We start from the raw sequence: 20,308 nt of genomic DNA on the forward strand, positions 1-20,308 counted from the left end.
AGATACTTCTACAGACCAACCTACTGCCCCATTTTTGGGCCATGTGTAACACTGATCCAAAAAGAGGTCTATTCAAAATGTGTCCAAGGTCATCTTCCAAGTCAAAGGAGGCAATCTGGAAAACAAACCTAATGTTGCAAGTCACAAGTTTGAATCTAGGATGCTGAAAGCTGTGCATGCCCTTGGGCAGATGTGCCAGGCAAGTTTGGTTTTGAACTAAACCAGCTTCACTTTTTCCAACTAAGTTCTAAAAACCTGTAAATGACTTAAAAAAAAAAAAAATCACTACCCCTCCTTTACCATATCAGCCTTGTGAAGCTCAGAGCCACTGTTAAAAATAGCAAAGCCTTGTGAATGGAAGAAGAAAATGCACTTGTGCAGCAATCCAAGTAAAAAGAGAGGAAGCACTTTTGTATACATACCAAGTAATGGCCTTCAAAGGGACAAGAAGTAGAATTCTGATAGAGAATGGAACTCCTCTATTGATGAGTGCTGAGAAAAGTACAAGAAAAAAGCAGGGAGAAGAGGATGATCTGCTAAGTCTTAAACAACAAACCCAACAAAATCAAGAGAAAATGGTTTAGAAGAGCCTTTAAAATGAGTTTTATTGTCAGAATTTTACAAGTAGCCTTCAGTGGCATCATACAAGAAGAACTCTGTTGCAAAACTCTAATAAATAGTCTGCCCCAAGTCCCAAAATATTTTTTGAAATAAAATAAAAACCAAACTTAAAAATAAAAGAGAACAAAAGCAAGACTTCAGGATGCTCAGAGATGTTAGCAATATTTCCCATTTACAAATAATATCAGGCATTATATAAATCTCCTTCATACAAGTCATTAAAAAACCCAAGACATTCTAAACCTTTACAAAAGCACTCCAGAAATAGTTCCAAAGAGATCCATTTCCATGACAAAACATTAGAGAAGTCGTCCATGGGGATTAGCATCACAAATGAAGTTTGAGGTTGAAGTGTAGTGTGTACTTGTGTGGAGCAAGATTAAAGAGCATGAAAAAAGGATCTGAAAAGAGCTGGAAGTTTCTGTGACAAAACTACGCCTGATGATTTCAATCTGTCTGCTTGAGAATGCAGTAAAGGGGAGGGAGTGGATGTTCCTGAAATTAACCCCCAAATGTACTGCACTTTATGCAAGGCAATTATTTATTAAGGTAGCAACTGGACCCTCAGAATGGAGTGGAAAAGATTTCTCAGCACCCGCACAGTTCAATGCCTGTGCAGACTGTAGTGCTTGCAAGTCATGTTCTAACACCTAGAATGTATTTTCTGGAGAGGTAACATGTTGTGGCAAGTTAGCTGTTCCCTCAAAGAACAAGAAATTAACTTTCCTGGCACCAGGCAGTTTGGGTAGTCTCATGCTAGACAGTTTCACTGGGGACAAGGGATTTCAGAGCTCCAGTACTATCCCAGTATTTTGAAACATACCGTTCTCTAAGTCACCTTTACATTTCCCTCTGTCTACTACAGAAAGTGACTTTTAAGACCTCTCATGTAATCAAACACAAGTTGAATAAATATTTCTCAAATCTGTTGTGATTTGAGAAGTCCAGTGAAATGGAATGGGAGGAGGGGGCAGGTGCACAGAGATGGTTTATGTGGATTTTCATGGAAATAGTTCAGGGGAATGAAATCTTAGTCTCTTTACAACTTCAGCCTAAGTCTTCTGCACGTATGTAAGTAACAGATTCCCCTGGAAGGGAAGGGGACTGTACTTGAAGAGGTACAGCCACAGTACTCAGTATCTCAGCCTGCCTGACACAGTCTGGACTGCAGCATGCCTAGTTTTGCCATTTGTAAAGTTACTTGAAGCCGTTGTTTCCACAGGAAACAAAGGCTACCAGGAATGCTAATGCAATAATGTGTGATAATATGCCTCACCCATGGCTCATGTCTCTAGCCTCTCTCTGATGTTGCGATGCTGGCTGTACTGTACCATACACTATGGACACGCGTTCTCTGTAATGTATGGGAAGGTAGCACTAGCAATCAAGCGGAAATTGCCAAGGAGACACCTAAAACATTGCATCACATCCCCTTGTCTGTGGCATACTTCAGAAAACAATGTAAGAAGAGCAGTAAAATAAACATTTCTTTCTAATTTTCTAGATGTCATAATATTTGCCAAAGCTGCAAGGAAAAGCAGATTACCTGAAACAGAGAGAAAGGAGTTAATGGAAAGAGAGGCGGATGGAACAGTAAGCCCGATCCAGCCTCCAAATCATTTTGTACATAACAGATAGGAGACAATGTGCAAAAAATAGACATTCACATTTTAGCAGTTAAACTTTTATTTTACCTTTTTAAAATTATTTACTTTGTTTTTCTACAAAAGGCAGACATTGATTGTTGATCTGCAATTGTTCTGAGTGCGCGCAGAGATGCAGAAAAAGGGTTATTGGAGGATGAAGGACGGGGAAGTGCTCTGACTATACTTTCACATGTCATGATTAAGGTGGCATTAAAGCTTAAGTCCCAGTAATAATATTCATAACAGATAGTTTCCTTCCCCGTACGCTGCTCTCAGTTCATATCGATTGTGTTGAAAACCCATTCGGTGAACTTCTTCAGTTTCTCTGTTGCATTCTGGGACTCCTCCTGTAACCTCAAGTTGTCCTCCCGCAAATGTTGCACTTCGGCCTGGAGATTGGCCTTGTCTTCCTTTTCCTTGGGCATGAGGAAAAATACAGACCTCAGAGGGAATTTTAGGTCATGCTTACTATCTACACAGAGGAAGGAACCTCTTAAGAGGCCGTAAGTCTCATTCTTCAGAAGGATTTTATGTGCAGTGACATGTCATTTTAAATCTGAGGAAGATTTGTGACATCTCATTCCTCACTTTTTGCTTGAATAAGCAGGATTTCTCCATATTAAATATTAATATAGAAGCTGACTCCCTAAGTGGTGAAATAAAACCAGGCATACGCTGTACACACAGTGTACAAATGCTGATGGGTAACTAAAAAGGAAATACTCCTGCAAACATTCCCCCAGCTAAGACACTTCTGACCATGGCAGAGCCTTCCTGGGCAGTAACACAATACAGGAAGTTTCCACTGTAAAATTCTATGTTTAGCTAATACTGTCAAACTTTTCAACATCAGCAGGATATATTTACATGGATTAACTTCAAGCCTTTCCCAATGTCGCCTGAATTCAAGTAGAGCAATCAGATATTTACAGATTTAGACACTCTGCCCTAGCCTTGCATAATTATAAGTATGGCCTGTGAAAAGTAGTAAAGAAATCTCTTTTCTCACACAGGGATGAGACTGTCACAGGCTCAGGCAAGACAAAGCAGGATTACAGAGCTGTTAGTATCACCTATCAGCTCTGAATGTGTCTTACAAGTTTTCTGTAGATAAAATATTTACCTTCCTTAAATCCTCTTGCAGCATCTTCAGCAAACCTTCCAGCTGGTCCACTTTAGAGGCGAGAGTTGGAGGAGATTCTTTACTGTTTAAAGCAGGCAACAAGAACAGGTGCTAGATATAATCTACTGTCTCCACACAGGGTAGCTAACAGCCCTGTCTATACCAAGTGGCTTTTTGGAGGTATGCACTCAGGTAGACTAAGAATTCACAAAATGAACAAAAAGAACCTGATAAAGAGTACATGAAACACATGCAGCACATTGATCAACAGAACAAATTTAACTCATGATTAACTGGGGTCATCCCATCACTTGACCTTTCTCTGCTTCTACTCACTATATGTGCCTTGCATTACCACTGCTTTGGACAATGGCAATCGTCTACATTTATGGCTCTTCTGTTGCCACTTCTCACCACTGTCTTATGAAGAGTACTGTGAAGCCTGGAGATGGCTTCCAAATAAAGCTGTTCCTGCTCTTTTCCCTGGGTTTGTAGCTGAGGAAGCCTACATATCTGGTCTATTTACTTACCCTGTATAAGGCTTTATCTGTGCAGTAAGCTGGTCCTCAGCCTGATCAGTGCTGGAGGCAGCGCTCACAGGCCTATGATTTTCATCAGCAGCAGCAAAGAATGAAGCTCGTTGAACTGAGAAGGCAAACAAACCATGGCAGCAGTAATGATCATCTGTTCATGTATAGCTCAAAAGCTAGACTGCAGGATCTCAAGGCAATGTAAGAAGTCTGTCTCAAGCAAGATAAGGTGATGATATGGCATACCAATATTCACTTGACAGAAACAGACTGGCACTGCAAGTGTTTGCACCAGGTTCTCCACTGTATTTGATTCAACAAGCCAGTATTAGCACTGGCACAGCACTGCACTGTCACACATCATGCTTTACCCTCAAGCTAAGCAGCTCTCCAGGAGGGAGATGCTAGAGAGTGAGAAGCAGAGACAGCCTGGCGGTGTTTGCAGAGTCCACCCAAGGCCAATTCCAAGACAGGCAAGAAGCCAAACTGTGCAGAACCTCCTGGGCACAAGTACATGACACTACCCAACAACTCAGTAACTATACTTAGCCTCCTTCGCTCCACAAAGGATCCCTTTATCTTGAGGAAAGAAAAGCTCACTGTGCACAATTTAGTTGTGGAAAGTAAAATGACCAATGTAATTTTTCAGAAACAGAAATTTTTTCCTTATGCCTTAGAAAACGTTTTCAGATTGAAATGTGAAACCTGCTTCCTGCCTCGTGTCGACACTTTTTGTTCTGTAATTGCTCAGATGTTTTAACACATTGCTAAATCACTATCACATGTGATGTGTCTCTAAGCTCCTGACTGCCCCTGCTGCTGCAGTTTCCTAGCACAAACAGTAACATAAAAACTTTTTAGTTTAATAAAGGAGCATCCCTCTCCCTCAGCAGCTGCTGTTCTCTCACTGGAAATGGAGTGGCATTGTCTCTTTCTGCTTGGCTTATTTTTATTTTGTGCTTTCAACAAGGTTAAAATTATTGTGCCTTGGTATTTGGTGGACTTTCTCCTGCTCCTCTCTTTTTCCCTTTGAATGAAAATACTGCAGATTTGTGTAGCTCAGGGATCCAGGCAGCTTTTGTTTCAGCTAGTTGCAGATACCGCTGTTGGTGACTTCAGGGACTTGTGCTGAAGACACCAACAATGTAGAAGAGAGGTGTCCAGGATCACAGGCTGCTTGGTACCTGTCAATCTGTACTGGCACCTGGCAGAGACTAGAGACTGGGATTATACTGACATCAGACAGCTCCAAGTCAAATATGAATGTATTTTTACAGCAGTGAGATGAAGGTGCCAGCCAACACATTACCCCAGCATTTCTTTGTATGGGCTGGCAGTTTACTACCTTCTTCACACAGTTTGTTCACACTTGTAAGGGGACACACAAGTGAGCTTGTGGCCTACAAAAGTGAGGGATTTAGTTTAATGAGGACAGTCAAATAAATTAACAATAAAAAAGATCTTTTCAACAGAAATTGCTGACCACTGAGAAATGAATTAAAATCTGGGTTTCATCCCTATGTGATGGTGAAAAAAACATCACTACAGCTCCATCTCCTCTTGAGGACTAAGGCTTACTTTGAATACTCTTTCCCAAGAGTGCACAGCAGAAGTATGAGGCATGCTGATCCTACAATTCCAATGGCAATAAAGCAGAGCACATGTGTGCCTTGAACACCAGGTTAGACTTGCACTTGCTTAGTGATGTATATGGCTACTACCAGACAATAACCAAGAAAGCAAGTGACTTTGCAGTCTTCTCCAACCATGCAGAACAATGTCCTATTGTAATAACTGTAAGGTAAACTGCCTTTGGGCTGAATATATCTAGACAGCTTAGAGTTCTCTTCAGCTTACTAAGTGTTGAGGAGCTGGAAAGTGCCCTAGGATGGAACGACACCTAGGTGCAAGTCTATGTATTCAGAGTATGCAAAGGGAAGAACAGTGATGGAAAAGTATATGCCAGGGAGGCTTCTTTCCCAGGTTACCTTGGCAGCACTACAGAAACATCTTGCTGGCACAGTAAGCAAGCGATCATTAGTGTGCTCATATGCTTTTCCCCTGCTATTTGACTTTACTTCTGCACTTCTGTGCCAGATGTCTTTTCCACCCTAGCTGTGATGTCTGCAACTTACTCTAGACAAAATGAAAAGTAGTCAGTTTCAGAGATTCAGCCAAACTTCAGCACAGAAGGACCCCAGTGTGAAGAAGTACTAACTGAGGATTATATCCAAAATTTAGGTTATTAAGACTTAACCTTCAGATTATTAGAAACAGTGAAAACAACAAAAGCAAGAGTCAAGGTTTAAAAAAAAAAAAAAGCCAACAAAAATTCCTTTATGAAGCATGGACAAAAAAAATCATCTAAGTATTATTTCCTGAAAACTTACCTTCAAAGGCTTTGGCAGCATCTACCAAGTTTGACCAGTCCAGATCAGAGGCAGAATCAGGCAATGGCATAAGACCAGGGTCTGGCATGGGCTGCCTCCTTTGCTCCTGGATATCTGTGAGGGAGCTGTCTGAGGCAGAAAACTCACCTAGAGTAATGCAAAACAAATGATAAGCTTCATTAAAAACTCCTAAATTCCTTTCTTAATACTAATGCATCTCTATTTTTTAAATTTTCTGGGATAGCACTTTTGGAACCAGAACTCAGTAGAATGTGTGACCAACTGCAGTTGAATAGCATGTCACAAGCTGCTTTTCTAAGACAGTGCTTCTCACTAGGACATTCAGCACCTGAATTTCTAACCTGCCTGAATCCTTGCAGCTTAGTGCTTCAGAAGCCAGCCTCTCCCTCCCCCCCACCCCCATCACTGGGGCTGAGGGCTCCACTCTTCTACCCAATGACTCCTGCCTCTGCACAAGCTAAAGATACTTTGGAGAGCTCTGCAGCTACCTGAGGCTTCTGTCTGCTCCTTTGAGAACAGAAAATTGTGGGGATTTTTCCTTCTCTTTTTACAATCTCATAAACCAGTGGGAACAGACTTGGGCCTACCAAGATGAATTGGAACAAAAACCCCCAAACATTTAAATAACTTTCAAAGCACTGGACATTTCTCAGCAGGTTAGTGAAAACTCCTGATCTTTACTGAAATATACCCACACAGCCATAAGTTGGTACATTGCCCATCACACAGCAAGCTGGAAAGGATATAAACTCCCTGTAATTTTTGTGCAAACTGGCATCTGTCAAAGTGCAGCACTTGAAATATTGCCACTAATTAGGGAAAAAGACTAAATTGTTGACCAACAGTTATCTGCTTTGAGTTACTGCCTGGACAATCAAAAAATGCCTGATCAGCCAGGACATGTTTAAGCTTACAAGCGGTAATGACTTCTTCCTCATGCCTCCTGTTGGGGCATAGGGAAGGTTTTGAAAACATGTAGTTGGTACTAGAAGCACCAGAGATGTAGTAGTGAGAAGGTGGATTGGACTCCTGGGAGCAAGTTGTAGAGAAGAAAGGTATAGTGCTGAATCCATTTGGACCAGAGTGAATAGAAAAGACAGCATGGTGGGCAGAACACAAGCCCATTGGAAGATAAATGCCATTAGTTGTGGCATTTTTGCTCCCTCTCCCCCATAGTTTAGTAACTATGTAACTTCAATAGCTAAAATAATTTTCTAATAACTTAAGCTAAATAATGTTGCTGCCTGGGAAGCAATGCCCAGAACAGCTACATTGCATTCACTTCTTTGCTCAAAAATGTTGAATTTTGTGTCACAGGATGTCAGGGATTGGAAGGGACCTCTGGAGATCATCAAGTCCAACCCCCCCACCAGAGCAGGACCATAGAATCTAGAACAGGTCACACAGGAATGCATCCAGATGGGTCTTGAAAGTCTCCAAAGAAGGAGACTCCACCTCCTCTCTGGGGAGCCTGTTCCAGTGCTCTGCGGCCCTCACAGTGAAGAAGTTGCTCCTCATGGGTGGAACCTGTGCTGTAGTTTATATTCATTGCCCCTTGTCCTAATGTCTTGTGTGCATTTTTATCTTTTTTTATAAATCTGAGTTTAGCACTGAGGGTTCTTGTATCATCTCCTCAAAAAAAGGCAGTTACTTGGGAAGTTCTTCACATGAAAATATTTACAATTAGTGGGAAGACATGCAGAAGGAGAAACTGAAAAACTACCTGTTTCAAAAATGTTGTGTTGGATTGCTAATTAAGGCAGGTAACTAAATTTGTTTTCCCTCTTCAAAACAGATGAAGGTGCTCTGCAATGACTGCTCTCTGTCATTCTGATCTTTGACTTAAAAGAATTTTGAATAGCTGGAAGCCAACAAATACTTGTATTAAGTATCCAACTCTACTTAATCCTTCTCTCAGCAAAGGCATGTTTAGGGGGAGACAATTCATATGCCACTTAAATAGCTGGTCCTTCTATCACGCAGGCCCTAGCTGCACTTTATAGCAAATGGAAAATCTTGTTTTGTGGACAAATGCAAAAAGCTTATGGGCTACAAGGAGCAATTGGTTTGGTGGAAGAGAATGTGGCAATGCAAGAAGGTTTTGTGGTTTTCTTTTTGGAAAATAGAGGCATTTAAAGGGAAACAGACCAAGTGCTGCTTTCCACTTCTACTCAGATGCCATTATTCACCCTCTGCCCCCGAGCCCTCAGCAGCCAAATCCACCAGCCAGTTACAAGTGTAACCAAGTCTGCAAAGTTATTTCAGTACATATAAAAAGCAGACGTGGAGAGAGCTCAGTTTCCAAACTCTTACGCACAAAACATGTTCTACAGAAACGACAGCTCGTGAAAATGTCAGGTTCAACACTGCAAACCAATGCCTGGGGATCACAGGCAGATGAAAAGAATTAAAAAGAGATTTCTTTGGCCGTCTTGTGTATCTAAATACTGACGCTGCTTAGGGCCCACTGCAGTGAGCTGCATCTGTTGATAGCCTTGCACTTTCCTCTTGAAACATACTAAAACATGAACGAGGAGCAGATAGGGACTTCTTCAGAAACCACTGCAGAGTCCTACACTGTGAGATCCAGCACTATTTCTGGAAAGCACATTTAGTACACGTTTAGTTATGAGGTAGAGTGGGAAGCTGTGAAAACTCCCTTTCTCACCAACAGAGAAATTCACATGCAGCAACACACAAGCTATCAGATGGTCCTACTGAGACGTTTCAGTATAACTAATGGGGGAAAGCTGAATGTCTGCTTGACAGCAGCTTACCAAATAACATTTTCTTGTTAGCTGTTGATGTGTGACTAAAGTAAGTACCTCAAGTCCTGTAAAATCAATAGGGTAAGGGAGTGAATTAAGAAACAGCTGGTGCAATAAAAGCTGTGTCTCATACAATTGCACATCCACATGTCCACTAGCAGTTCTCCACTTCTGGATCATTATTTTCCTAATAGTATTTTCTTCCCATAATTCCACATTAAAGGAGCTGATACTGGTGGATAACTAGGCATACTCTATTTGCTCATTGGTCCAACTTGGCCGGATGACTTCTGGCAGAAATAGTGAAAACATGCAGTCTTATACCCACTGAAGTAAGGACAAAAAAATATCCTCTCTTAGTTTATATTTTCAGACATGTGACTTGACTCTCCTTAATTCAGCAAAATCAAGATGGAGTTACTAATTGTTGGAACAAACATTTTCCTTCAACATGATTCACAAAGGATTCATTTGAAAGTAGAAGATGGGGAAACAGACTGACCATGTAGTGATTTCATTCCCAAAGTATATGATGGTCTCCGTAATGGCAGCGACTTTGGGAGAGAAGGGTAGGTGCTGGTGAACAGTACATCGTTTGGCATGGCTTGGTCCAGCAGCGAGGCCCGCGAGGTGAAGAAGTGGTCCCTTTGACCGCTGTAAATACTCTCATCTGACAAAGTCCTTTGCAAGGCACGCCTTGTGGTAGGAGTGCTGGGAAAGGGAGACTGACAGGACAGAGTGTGTGACTACACATTCATAAAAACATAAAAAGAAATAAGAAAGGGGTGGGGGGGGAAAAATCAATAAAGAAACTTTTGAAGTCACTGTTGAAATTCTTTTTAAAAACTTAAGAAAACCCAACCCAAGAAACCCCCCAAGTCTTTACACTTTTTTTCAGAGTGGATATGAAAAACACCTAGAGGCATCTGCTTTGGAGGAGATTAAAACTAAGGAACATGTAAAGATCTTTTTTAACCTCTCTCACATTCTACCTTTTAAATACCCTTCAAACTTCTGGCTAGCTCAGGCAACCCTCAGGGGTTCTAGAGCTGATGTGTAGCAAAGAGAATGCTTAAAGAAACAGCCTGAATGCTGCAGACAACAGAGCTCTCCCTTGTCCTGGGGGAGGCTGCCTTCCTGCAGGCACAGCACCAGCACACGCCAACTAATTAAAAGTCTCCTATTACTGAACAACTAGGAACACCACCACTGCTTTGATTCTTCAGAAGGATTTGAATAAAAATGAAGTAAACAGTCCCATCATTAAAAGAACTTATGTGTTACCCTCACCATTGTCCCAGCCTCTTTCATGTTCCACACAGAAGGAAGCAATGCTGTGGTTAGCCTGGAGTTAGGTACTCTAACCAGCACTCTAACCACCACACTGCTATCAAGGAATGCATAACTATTCCCATCAGCATGAAACCTGTAGCAACATAACTATCCCTAAGATACAAGATTTCTTTGATTGTTTGGTTAAAATTTGATTCAAAGGCTTTCATAAAGAAATGGCAAACAGAAGGGAAGATGTCATCACCCTCATTTGCTCTGTAAGCACGTTTGAGCAAAAAAGGAGATACCACTTCTGGTAAGAGTGATTTACCATTATAAAAAGCTGCTCATTTGCACATAAAAATAATTGTCTCTTCTGAGAGAAAGAAAAAAAAATTCTCAAACAGTTGGTTCTCTATTCCTTTGATCAAAATCCCACACTATGAAGTGGGAGAAGAATGTGGAGGTGGGACTGTTGGTACTTACAGTAGAAGACGATCTGCCAAATTCTTATTGTGGTGGGGTTTGGGGGATTATTATTATTTTTTAAAAGAAAAAAAAAATGAATATTAAAAGATTTCTGCACATTTTTGTTTTACTATTAAAGATCAAAAACAATTAAAATTCATTCCAAAATGTAGAAGCGCAATCATCAGTTAAATCTCCCAGTAGTTGTCCCTAACTGGCAAAGGAAAGAACTGCCAAGTCAAGCAGCATTTACTTGGGTCTGGTATAAATTCACTCAGTGTTTAAGAATTAGGAGCTGGAACCACCAGTTAGTATCAAGTTTTCAGATTAAAATGTTGCACAGATACCAACACCTAATGGAGTCAGAACAGAAGCAATATGAGTAGCAATTGCCTTCTGGTAATAGAGCAGAGGGGTGAGAAAAAGAAGGGTGACTTGTCTGAGATGATGTAAGTAGTAGATAAGGAGATAAAGAAGGCACACAAGGCACGCAACATCACAGCCTAGAACAAAATCCACTAGCAAACAAAGCCTTTGGCAGCTAAGAGACAGAAAAGAGGAGGACTTTTGATCTTTGTCAACTAATGAAGGAATGAAGACCATTTCAGCTTTTACCTTTTTTTTTCCTCTGAACTGTCAAAAGAATTTTACACTGCAAGAGTAACTTTTTTGTAAGATGAAATACAAACCATGCAGTGGGTACAACTGACAGTCATTTTTAAAATGGAAAAGATTTAATTCATTGATGTGACAGAATGCTATTAACTTCCTGAAATTTATCATAAGTCTAAATTGAGTTAGCATACTTATCACAGTCACCAGGAAGTAAAGATCAGCGTAAGAACTGGATTCACTAGCTCCAAAGCAGAAAAACCACCAGCTTGGGAACACGCACTTTTCATGGTTCTCAGGTCACCTCCTTAAACAAAATGGAATTTCTTGGCACCAGAGCAACCCCCTTGCTCAAAATGAGCAACAGGAGACGGTGGCATTGCCCATGTCCCACTCTCCTCAGAGCAACCACCACAAACCTAAGAAAAAGGTATCCTGCCATTGGCAAGTCTTTCATTCTGTAGCTTCAGAGGTAACATGTGAACAATCTCATAGGAAACCCAGCACTTAACAAGTTTTAATAAGCCACTCTAGGTATTCTCAAGAGAAGAAAGAAGCTGCAGCTCTCTCTTCTGCATGGTTGCTGTGGAAACCATGTGGGCTCTAGATGTTGAGCCTGAGCTGTTAAGCACTGACTATACTTGGGAGACTGTTAAAATGAAGACATTCTCTACAAAATTATGGACATTAAAATGAATGTATGCACTTTGGTGGCATTATACACATTTTGAAATACATCAGGAAATGTTCCTAAATATTTATTCTGTATAAATATTTGCTTAAGTTTAGGGAGCATTCCTGGTCCTTATGCAGTAACAGGATCAGAAGGGCACAAAAGATTTTTGCAAGAATCTATTTTGCAACACTATCAACAAGTCACTGTCTAGTGATCTGATCAGAGAACAATTCAAATACACAGGACAACACTACAGGATTTTCCATGAGCCAGCAGTCCCAAGTATCTTTGCAATCCAGGATATTGGTCTCCTTACTCTGGCACACAAAGCTGTAATCATATTACAGTGACTGCAGTAATGAAACCATTTCCCAGGTGCATTTCTCTGGTAGGAAAGTCTGTGACAAATGAATGACCTTCTGTCCATGATGAGAACTCAAGGAATGCCTTGCATTTTATTCTGCTGTTATGGATGAGAATAGAAGAGATCCAATCTGCAAAGCTCTTGAGTCCAATGCAGTGTCCAACTGAATAAGCTCTGTATGAATGAACACTTCTGCTTAGACAGTTCTAAAAGCACTCAGCATTCTCTGCACAGAAATCTTTGCGCTCCATGGCCCCATCATATTTCAGATTATGAAGCATTTGCTGTATTAGTTAATATACCCAGGCAGCAATGAACTCAACCATCAAATTCTTATGAAGTGTGTAACTTTACACATTTCTGGTTTATGACTTGGAAGAGGACCTGCATGTTGCTCTTACAGTATTGTTGGATTTCACTTAAGTATGACAAGAGATAGATGACAGACTCATTCTTTCACATACCTTAAAATTCTTCTGGGATTCAGGTGTTGGGCTATCAAGATCTATCAATTTCTTCAGCTCTTCTTCAACAGTGGACTTGGATGCGCGTTTTGGTGATGCTCGTAGGTCTCTTGCTGAAGCCCGCAGCCGAGGGTGAGCCATTTCATTGCCATCACTCTGGTGACGTCTTAAATGAAATGGAACAGATACATTCAGGTCTCAACGCCCTGGGGCAGGAGGCATGAATGAAACAGGAATTATAGCACCTTCAGGATTTTAAAAGAAAAAGCCTAGGTAGGGGGCATGGAGGAGGGAAGAAGTTTTACTATTATGGCAGAGCCTCATCTTAATGAATACCTGTTGAAGCAATGAACTTGTTTAAAAACATCAACTAGCAAGACAATTAAAGGTTATCATAATACATTTTCCCAGTAAGAAACTGAATCTATTAAGATGTTATGTATTCAGTACAAAACTAACAAATACAAATGTCCTCCATGAGCCCATAAGTAGCAAATCACTAAGTTTCTTTTATTGTTTAACTGGCTTTTTATAATGCAGTTATCACAAAGTTTCATCATCGCTTTTGGCACCCAGTTATTGGCGTCATCTAGGGACACTGTGCTCAGCAATGTAAGTCAAGAAGGGTTGAATAAACAACTTTAAAACAGGCTTTCTAAACCAGTTGCTAGACTTAAAAGGAACAATATTTTCAGCAGCAAGCTGTTTTGCAAGGTCTCTTCCAAAAGAGATGTAACACAGAGCGACCTTGGCTTGCTTTAAGCCAGTTAGACTGGATACTGGCAGCAGTCTGAACAAGGGGACACGGAGCGCCACAAAGCCGATGCATGGCATGCACAGCTCTGCTACACGCATGAGAGGCTTAAGGAAAACACAGGCTCTGCCTTAAGAGGATTTTCAATATTTGTGCAAATAGCATTCTGAGTCACCTTTAAGAAGTCCCAAGGGAAGATAAGCTTTAATAGGACTGAAATCCACACAGCTCTCTAAAAATGATAAAATGATCTTTTACAAGTTAACGAGGAATGAGATTAGCTAACTATCAGTCAGTTAAGCCTAACTGCAGAACTCTAGATTCAAATTCTGCAGAAGACTAAGTATTCTATTAGTCTTGAGCTCTTTTCTGTGTAGAGAAGTGTCACAGATCACCAGTGCTTCTTTACAATTAAAGCAAATCACCAAAGAAGAAAAGACAAAAAAATCAGTCTTACTTTCTTGAATCCATAAACCCCACTGAGTTTATTGTCCCTTCTGGCTTTTTCCATCCAATCAGATACTTGCTTGTAGCACCCTGGCGAGGGTAGAAAGTCCTAGGACCAGATGAGGAGGAAGAAGAGGAGGAGAAAGAAGGTGCAAGCTGAGGAGAAGTAGCAGGATGAAGCTCTTCTTTAGGTGAGCTTCTGGCACTGGTGAAAACAACTGGGCTGGCTGAGTGTCGTGAGCTCATGGTACTAGGAGGAAAAAATAATATAAACAAAATTTGTCTCAAATATATATATATATATATATGTGTGTGTGTGTGTGTGTGCACCTTGTCTAGCTGTTTTTAAGGCAGAACTCTGGGCACAGTGTTACTCTTATCGATAGTCGGTATAGTAGCAAAACCAGTTCACTCTTGAGGGCCTTCCACCAATGCTTCATTAAAAGCATCTCACATAGCAATGAAACATTTTGTTAAGCACCCTCTAGGAATGCAATATACCACCATCTCCTCATTCCCCTCCAACAAATGGGAAATCCAGGGTTCACAGTCATTAGGCAGCTTGAAAGTAATACAAGGGATTGTATTTGAATTAGCAAGAAAGAGCCCAAGCTGAATTTCTTGCTGGAATTCCTTGGTGTGGAGGAAAACATGTTTTGAAGGATCTTAAGTAACAGGAAACATCTCGTTAACCAAAGAAGAAACACATACATCCTTCAAAAGAGGGCGTCCTGGATTTTGCCTGAAAAGAACTTACCACCTGCAAGAATGCATTTAGTAACTCTGCCTTCTCTGTGTCCTCCGTCACCAAGGCACCCATCTCATTCAGCAGTGGGCCTGCACTGCCTCTGGTGTTAGCTTTTCTTGCAAGATATTTAAAGAAACCCTTCCTGTTGTCCCTGAACTCCCTCACAAGGTTGACTTCCAATGAGGCCTTAGCCTTCCTATTTGCCTCCCTACATCCTCTAACAAAAGTCCTATAATCCTCCCAAGTGGCCAGCCCCTCCTTCCATAATCTGTAGACTCTCTCCTTCCACCTGAGTTTGAAAGAGTCCAGTGCAGAGCCACGAGGATGATTAAGGGAATGGAACATCTGCTGTACGAGGAGAGACTGAGGGAGCTGGGGCTCTTTAGCTTAGAGAAGAGGAGACAGAGAGGGGACCTCATCAATGTATATAAATATGTAAAGAGTCCCAAGAGGATGGAGCCAGGCTCTTCTCGGTGGTGCCCAATGGCAGGACAAGGGGCAATGGGTGGAAGTTGAGGCATAGGAAGTTTCATATAAATATAAGGAAAAAAATTTCCCTGTGAGGGTGACAGAGCACTGGAACAGGCTGCCAGGGAGGTTGTGGAGTTTCCCTCTCTGGAGATATTCAAAACTCGCCTGGATGCGTGCCTGTGTAATCTGGTGTGGGTGGTCCTGCTCTGGCAAGGGGTTTGGACTGGCTGATCTTTCAAGGTCCCTTCCAGCCCCTGAAATTCTGTGGTTCTGTGATACATCACAGTTGGTCTAGACAGAAAGAGAGTTGGGATGGCAAACAGCCTCTTATTGTTGGAAGAAGGATAGGGGCTGTACATGTCTGCTACTCTTTAGTTATGCTGATGTGAAAATCTGATGCAGCCTGCATCGTAGTGGGAGCAGTAGGGCTTAAGACAATACTTGTTATAAAAACTTTAAAAGGTCAGACATTTCCATGTACAGTTACAGGAAAACTGTGTACAGCCTTAGCACTGAAATGTCATTACATATTTGGAGACCAGTCTTCTATTGGCTCTCCACGTAACTTAGCCACATTTTCATCCTGGTATCCAACACTGAAAGGAAAGATTTTGAAACAGATGGCCCCGTGGTAAAGAACAACTTCTGACTAAGAAATAAAAATTAGCTGGAAGGCTGAACAAAGTCACTGAATAATCTCTACTGCTTCACCACTCTTTTCATATCTTGATGAAATAACAGATATACATCCCTCTGCTAAAACAAAAGAAGAATTGAAGGTTAAATTTATGTTGCTACCTGGGAAAATAATCTCACCTGCATTTAGCTTTATAGGAGACAATAGCTAATAGATTAGCTAATCTATGCCACTTCTCTGGTTCCTGTTGTAGTCAACAGAAACATCCTTAGGAGGCAATTCTCCCCTAATTAGGTGTCTCAGATAGACAGGGAGAATTTATGCTTTGGAGTTTCTCCTGTCTCTCCACTGACAACAGATGGAGTCTAAAAAATCCTCTTCAACTATGTTTCATTCTCATATGGCTCAAGTTAAGCACCAAGAGTCCCAACAATTAGGTGCTGTGGATTTAATGAGGAGTCTGAGCTGACTGTAGTCTTCCCACCTCAAACAGCACCAGCTACTACAGTCCACACTTTCATGTAATGTACATGGGGACAGCTATTAAGTCCCACACATCAGGGGCAAGATGCTTCTCCCCATAAGTATGCACATTAAAAAAAAAGTAATACAGATTTTGCACTATAGCATTATTCCCCCCCCCTTCTTTCCATCTGTACATTTGAAAGGCTTTTACAAAAGATGGCAGATTGGGAAAATCTAGGAAGAGATTTTTCTGTCTATCAAGCCCATCTATTGGTGCTGCACATCACAACTTCCACATTTGCAACATATGTAAGTAAACATAATTTATAGCAAGAAAGCAGAGGAAAATAAGAGCTGGGGGCAGAGGCAGTAAATTTCTCCCTTCTTTTTCAATACTGAAAGAAAACTCCTACACATGCTGAGCAAACCAGCCCATCTGGGAGGCATCAGTACTGCAAAACTAAACTGCCAAGATCTGGGGAAGATGCACATCGTTAAAGGAAACTTACGGGGCTATTTGTTCTTTCATTTTTACCCCCTTCGTAACACACTCAACAAGGGGAAAAGTCTTTTGCTTCAATGTAGGAAAAGGGAAGTTCTGATGATATCTCAGAATGCTTTAATTCATCAGATAGTTTTCCAGGAAGTGGTAGGGAAAACATTCATGCATAAAGAGCAGTAACAGCTCCTGGGCTGGCAGTGTTGATCCTTAATATTACTAGACAAAAAGGATACAAAATTATGCCCTGTATGCTCTCTTTACTATTTACATAGATAATGCATATGCATAAATAACAATTATAATATTTCATTCTGTATCCTATTGTTTATATGCACTAGGCATTTTAAGTATTATTACTTCAATATTTATATGTATCTTAGAATAGATGCCAAGAGTAGCCTGGCAAATGAGCAAGAGAATTAGCATCCAGTTTTAAACACACTTTTCTTCAAAGTGTATTGCGTATTTTGAACTGTGGTTTTACAATATAGTGTTTGGGGAGGAGATTGTGCTTCAGGAACCATGCACTGAACTGTGGATAGGACTGAAGATTTTTACCCTACAAGTACACACAGGCAGGTCAGCAGGATACTGACAGAGACACACTTGTTAACTTAGAGCTTATGTGGAAAGCAAAGGGCTTTGGATAAACTCCAGAAAAACTAAGCCAGAGCTGGAGGACTATGGTAGTGATGGGAAGTTATTCGAGTATTTAACACCAGGAAGCATGCAGAGGATTCCTCATACTGTAGCAGACACCTTGACCAGCTAGACTGGAAGCAATTCAGTCATATTCTTTGGACACAGAGATAGCTACTGTTAGTTGCCCACCTGTCACCTCAATTACGGAGACATCACGGTTCAAGTTAAAATTCAGAAGCTCCATGACAGTCTGCACAAATTGCAGATGAGCCATTTGTAAGTGTTCCACAACCATTAAATAGTATTTTAAGTATCTTAACATTATTGATTAGAAATAGCCATGATTTTCCTTTTGGTAAGAGGCCCTTACAAAACCATGTAAGTTTAGGTGGAAATGAAAGTCTGATTTTATTTTCTCCTAGGGCATTCAGGCCATCAGCACATATGGCTTCATTTAATGACATTCAGCTATAATGATTCTGTATAATTACTGGCCTACATAATGCAATTCTCCTGGGATGCTATGAGAAATCTGCACAATCATCAGGAAGGACTTTGGGAATGGGGGTGGAGAAGAAAAATAAAACCCAACCAGAAGCTCTTCTGTAAAAGTTAATCACTATAATTTACATTTTGCCACCAGTTCTCAGGTACAAGTTCTTTTATGCACCATCAAATGATCTGAACACTAATTATCGCTCCTGTCTTCTACAGACACAAACACTCTAATTTGTGGTTATTTTCTTTTCTTTTGTCACTGAGTTATTACTGGGGACAAATTCCTTTTCTTCTTGCTCAGAAGCCCAACTCTAAAGATGTTACAGACATCCTGGCATCCTCAGGCAAAAGGTAAAAATGTGAGAAGCAACAAAGGATAATCATTGAGAAACCGATAGAGAAGCACACCAATTAGGCCGCTCATTTCTCATGAAAAGCAGCCTGTTCACAATCATCCTTTAGTCTCCTCTCCTTAGCCTCCTTGAAGCAGGCAGGTTACATTTTGGAAGTGACAGTTTAAGAAGCCTCTATCTCCAAGCTGTTGTGCCTCCACAGAGAGCTATGAGAGAATTGGGAGCAAACAGCAGGATGTGAGGTTTCCTCAGGTCAGCACTGCTGTTCACTGTGCAACTATCAACCAAGGACTCCATGAGAAACAAACAGAAAGCTTTTTAGCCTAGACTGTTGGTTTTCTTTATTGTAAGGCATCAAAACCATGTTCTTGTCTTCAAAAATAAGAAAGAATGAAGAAGGAACACAAGTCAATCTCTTTTTATTCCGACAAAATAAATTATCTGGGTGCAAGGACTGCAGTATTTCTCAAGTATCATGCCCCATGTGTTCTACAAATTGCTACTACTCCTCTTTGTGAAGAACTGCACTTTCAACATCTGCTTTTTAAATGAAACTGGGAAAAAACCACAACTGTTCTCTCTAGCATAAAGTCTAGGAGGCCTTCATCTGGAAATTTCAGTAACAGCCTCAACAAACACATGCAGAGAATCATTTCAGTACCATCAGAGATGCATCATGTTAATTCATCTAAATCAACCAGAGAAAACACCACGTTTGGAGACAGCGCTGTCAGCTAATAAATAATGAGACAACTTCCTAGATCTAAGTTTGCAATCAAGTTGCAAAGTATATCCATGGAAGACAAAGATGAGAGCTGTCAGAGAACACCTATTAAATTTTCTTGGCTTTTCTACTGAACTAACCCTATTTGATGGTCCAAGGAGAGGAAACTAGAACCTCAAATGTACTAAGATGCCATTCCCATTAGCCAGACCTTTACAATAAAGCTTCCAAGAGTTTCATGTTAAGTTTTCCAGGTTTCAAGTCACTTCTGAAAAAATCCTTGCCCATGAAAATGCTACTGACAACTTCATTAAAATCAGCATTTTGTAGAAGAATCTCACATGTAATGCTAGCATTAGGTACCTTCAAACAAGTAGCACAGGGCTTGTGGAAAATTCTAATGGAAGTCTGAAAAAAATGCATACAAATATGCTTGTTTTGAAAGGTATAAAACTGTAGATAACCACCATACAGATTTTTACCTGCAAGAAAGGGGCACATACTAACACTGCCCAAAATCAAAGTAAATCCCTCTGGACTGTGTTTTATACAGGCTTACACAAGTCCTTCATTCATACAAAGCTACTGGAAATGCCAGTCTCCAAGACCTGGGTGGGATTTATACCAACTGAGTACAAGCTTTAGTGCCAAAAGTGGCCAACCAAGAGAGGCAGAAAACCAAAACAGGACCACCATTAATAGATTACTTAGTCAAAATTACCATGACAAAGTACAGGGAGACCATTCACCATATGACAGTCTCTATGACAACCCCCTATTTGCAGCTCCTCTATGAGGAGTTGCTAAACTGTCTGATCAGTATCTCATCTTGCATAAATGGAGCTTTGCTCAAAACAATTAATAAAAATACCTTCAGACTTCAGCCTGCAAGTATTTCAGCTGCATACACAAAACAGAGGCACCTTAAGGATAAAAATGCAACAGTCACACTCCACTAGGCCAACAAATGATGATGACCACAGATCTTCCCTGAAAGAGCTGTGTTTTTCAGGTTGCTAGTATGATGAGTATTTTTCAGAGAGCACAGTGAAGGCTTCTTGGGAAATGAGTTATGAAAATAGTCTAAAATATTTTCTGCCTCTAGCAGCTCT

The 20,308-nt window shown here is 40.7% G+C and overlaps 1 protein-coding gene across 4 annotated transcripts in view; it reads right to left on the bottom strand.

The window, feature by feature from the left end:
* Nucleotides 1–579: 579 nt before the first annotated feature.
* Nucleotides 580–20,308, bottom strand: part of SIPA1L1 (signal induced proliferation associated 1 like 1) — a 241,250-nt gene continuing 221,521 nt past the window's right edge. For 2 of the 4 annotated variants that reach the window (XM_054161556.1, XM_009900603.2), the window contains 7 exons: nt 14,167–14,406; nt 12,956–13,121; nt 9,602–9,845; nt 6,311–6,457; nt 3,921–4,035; nt 3,391–3,472; nt 580–2,683 (listed from right to left, as the gene is read on the bottom strand). In XM_054161556.1, the coding sequence (XP_054017531.1) occupies nt 2,540–2,683; nt 3,391–3,472; nt 3,921–4,035; nt 6,311–6,457; nt 9,602–9,845; nt 12,956–13,121; nt 14,167–14,406 (1,138 nt within the window). In that variant the 3' untranslated portion in view covers nt 580–2,539. Of the gene's footprint in view, nt 2,684–3,390; nt 3,473–3,920; nt 4,036–6,310; nt 6,458–9,601; nt 9,846–12,955; nt 13,162–14,166; nt 14,407–20,308 lie in introns of those variants that run through there. The other 2 variants (XM_054161557.1, XM_054161558.1) reach the window with 2 other exon arrangements.

Source organism: Dryobates pubescens, chromosome 5, assembly GCF_014839835.1.
Source record: "Dryobates pubescens isolate bDryPub1 chromosome 5, bDryPub1.pri, whole genome shotgun sequence".
Classification (NCBI taxonomy): domain Eukaryota; kingdom Metazoa; phylum Chordata; class Aves; order Piciformes; family Picidae; genus Dryobates; species Dryobates pubescens.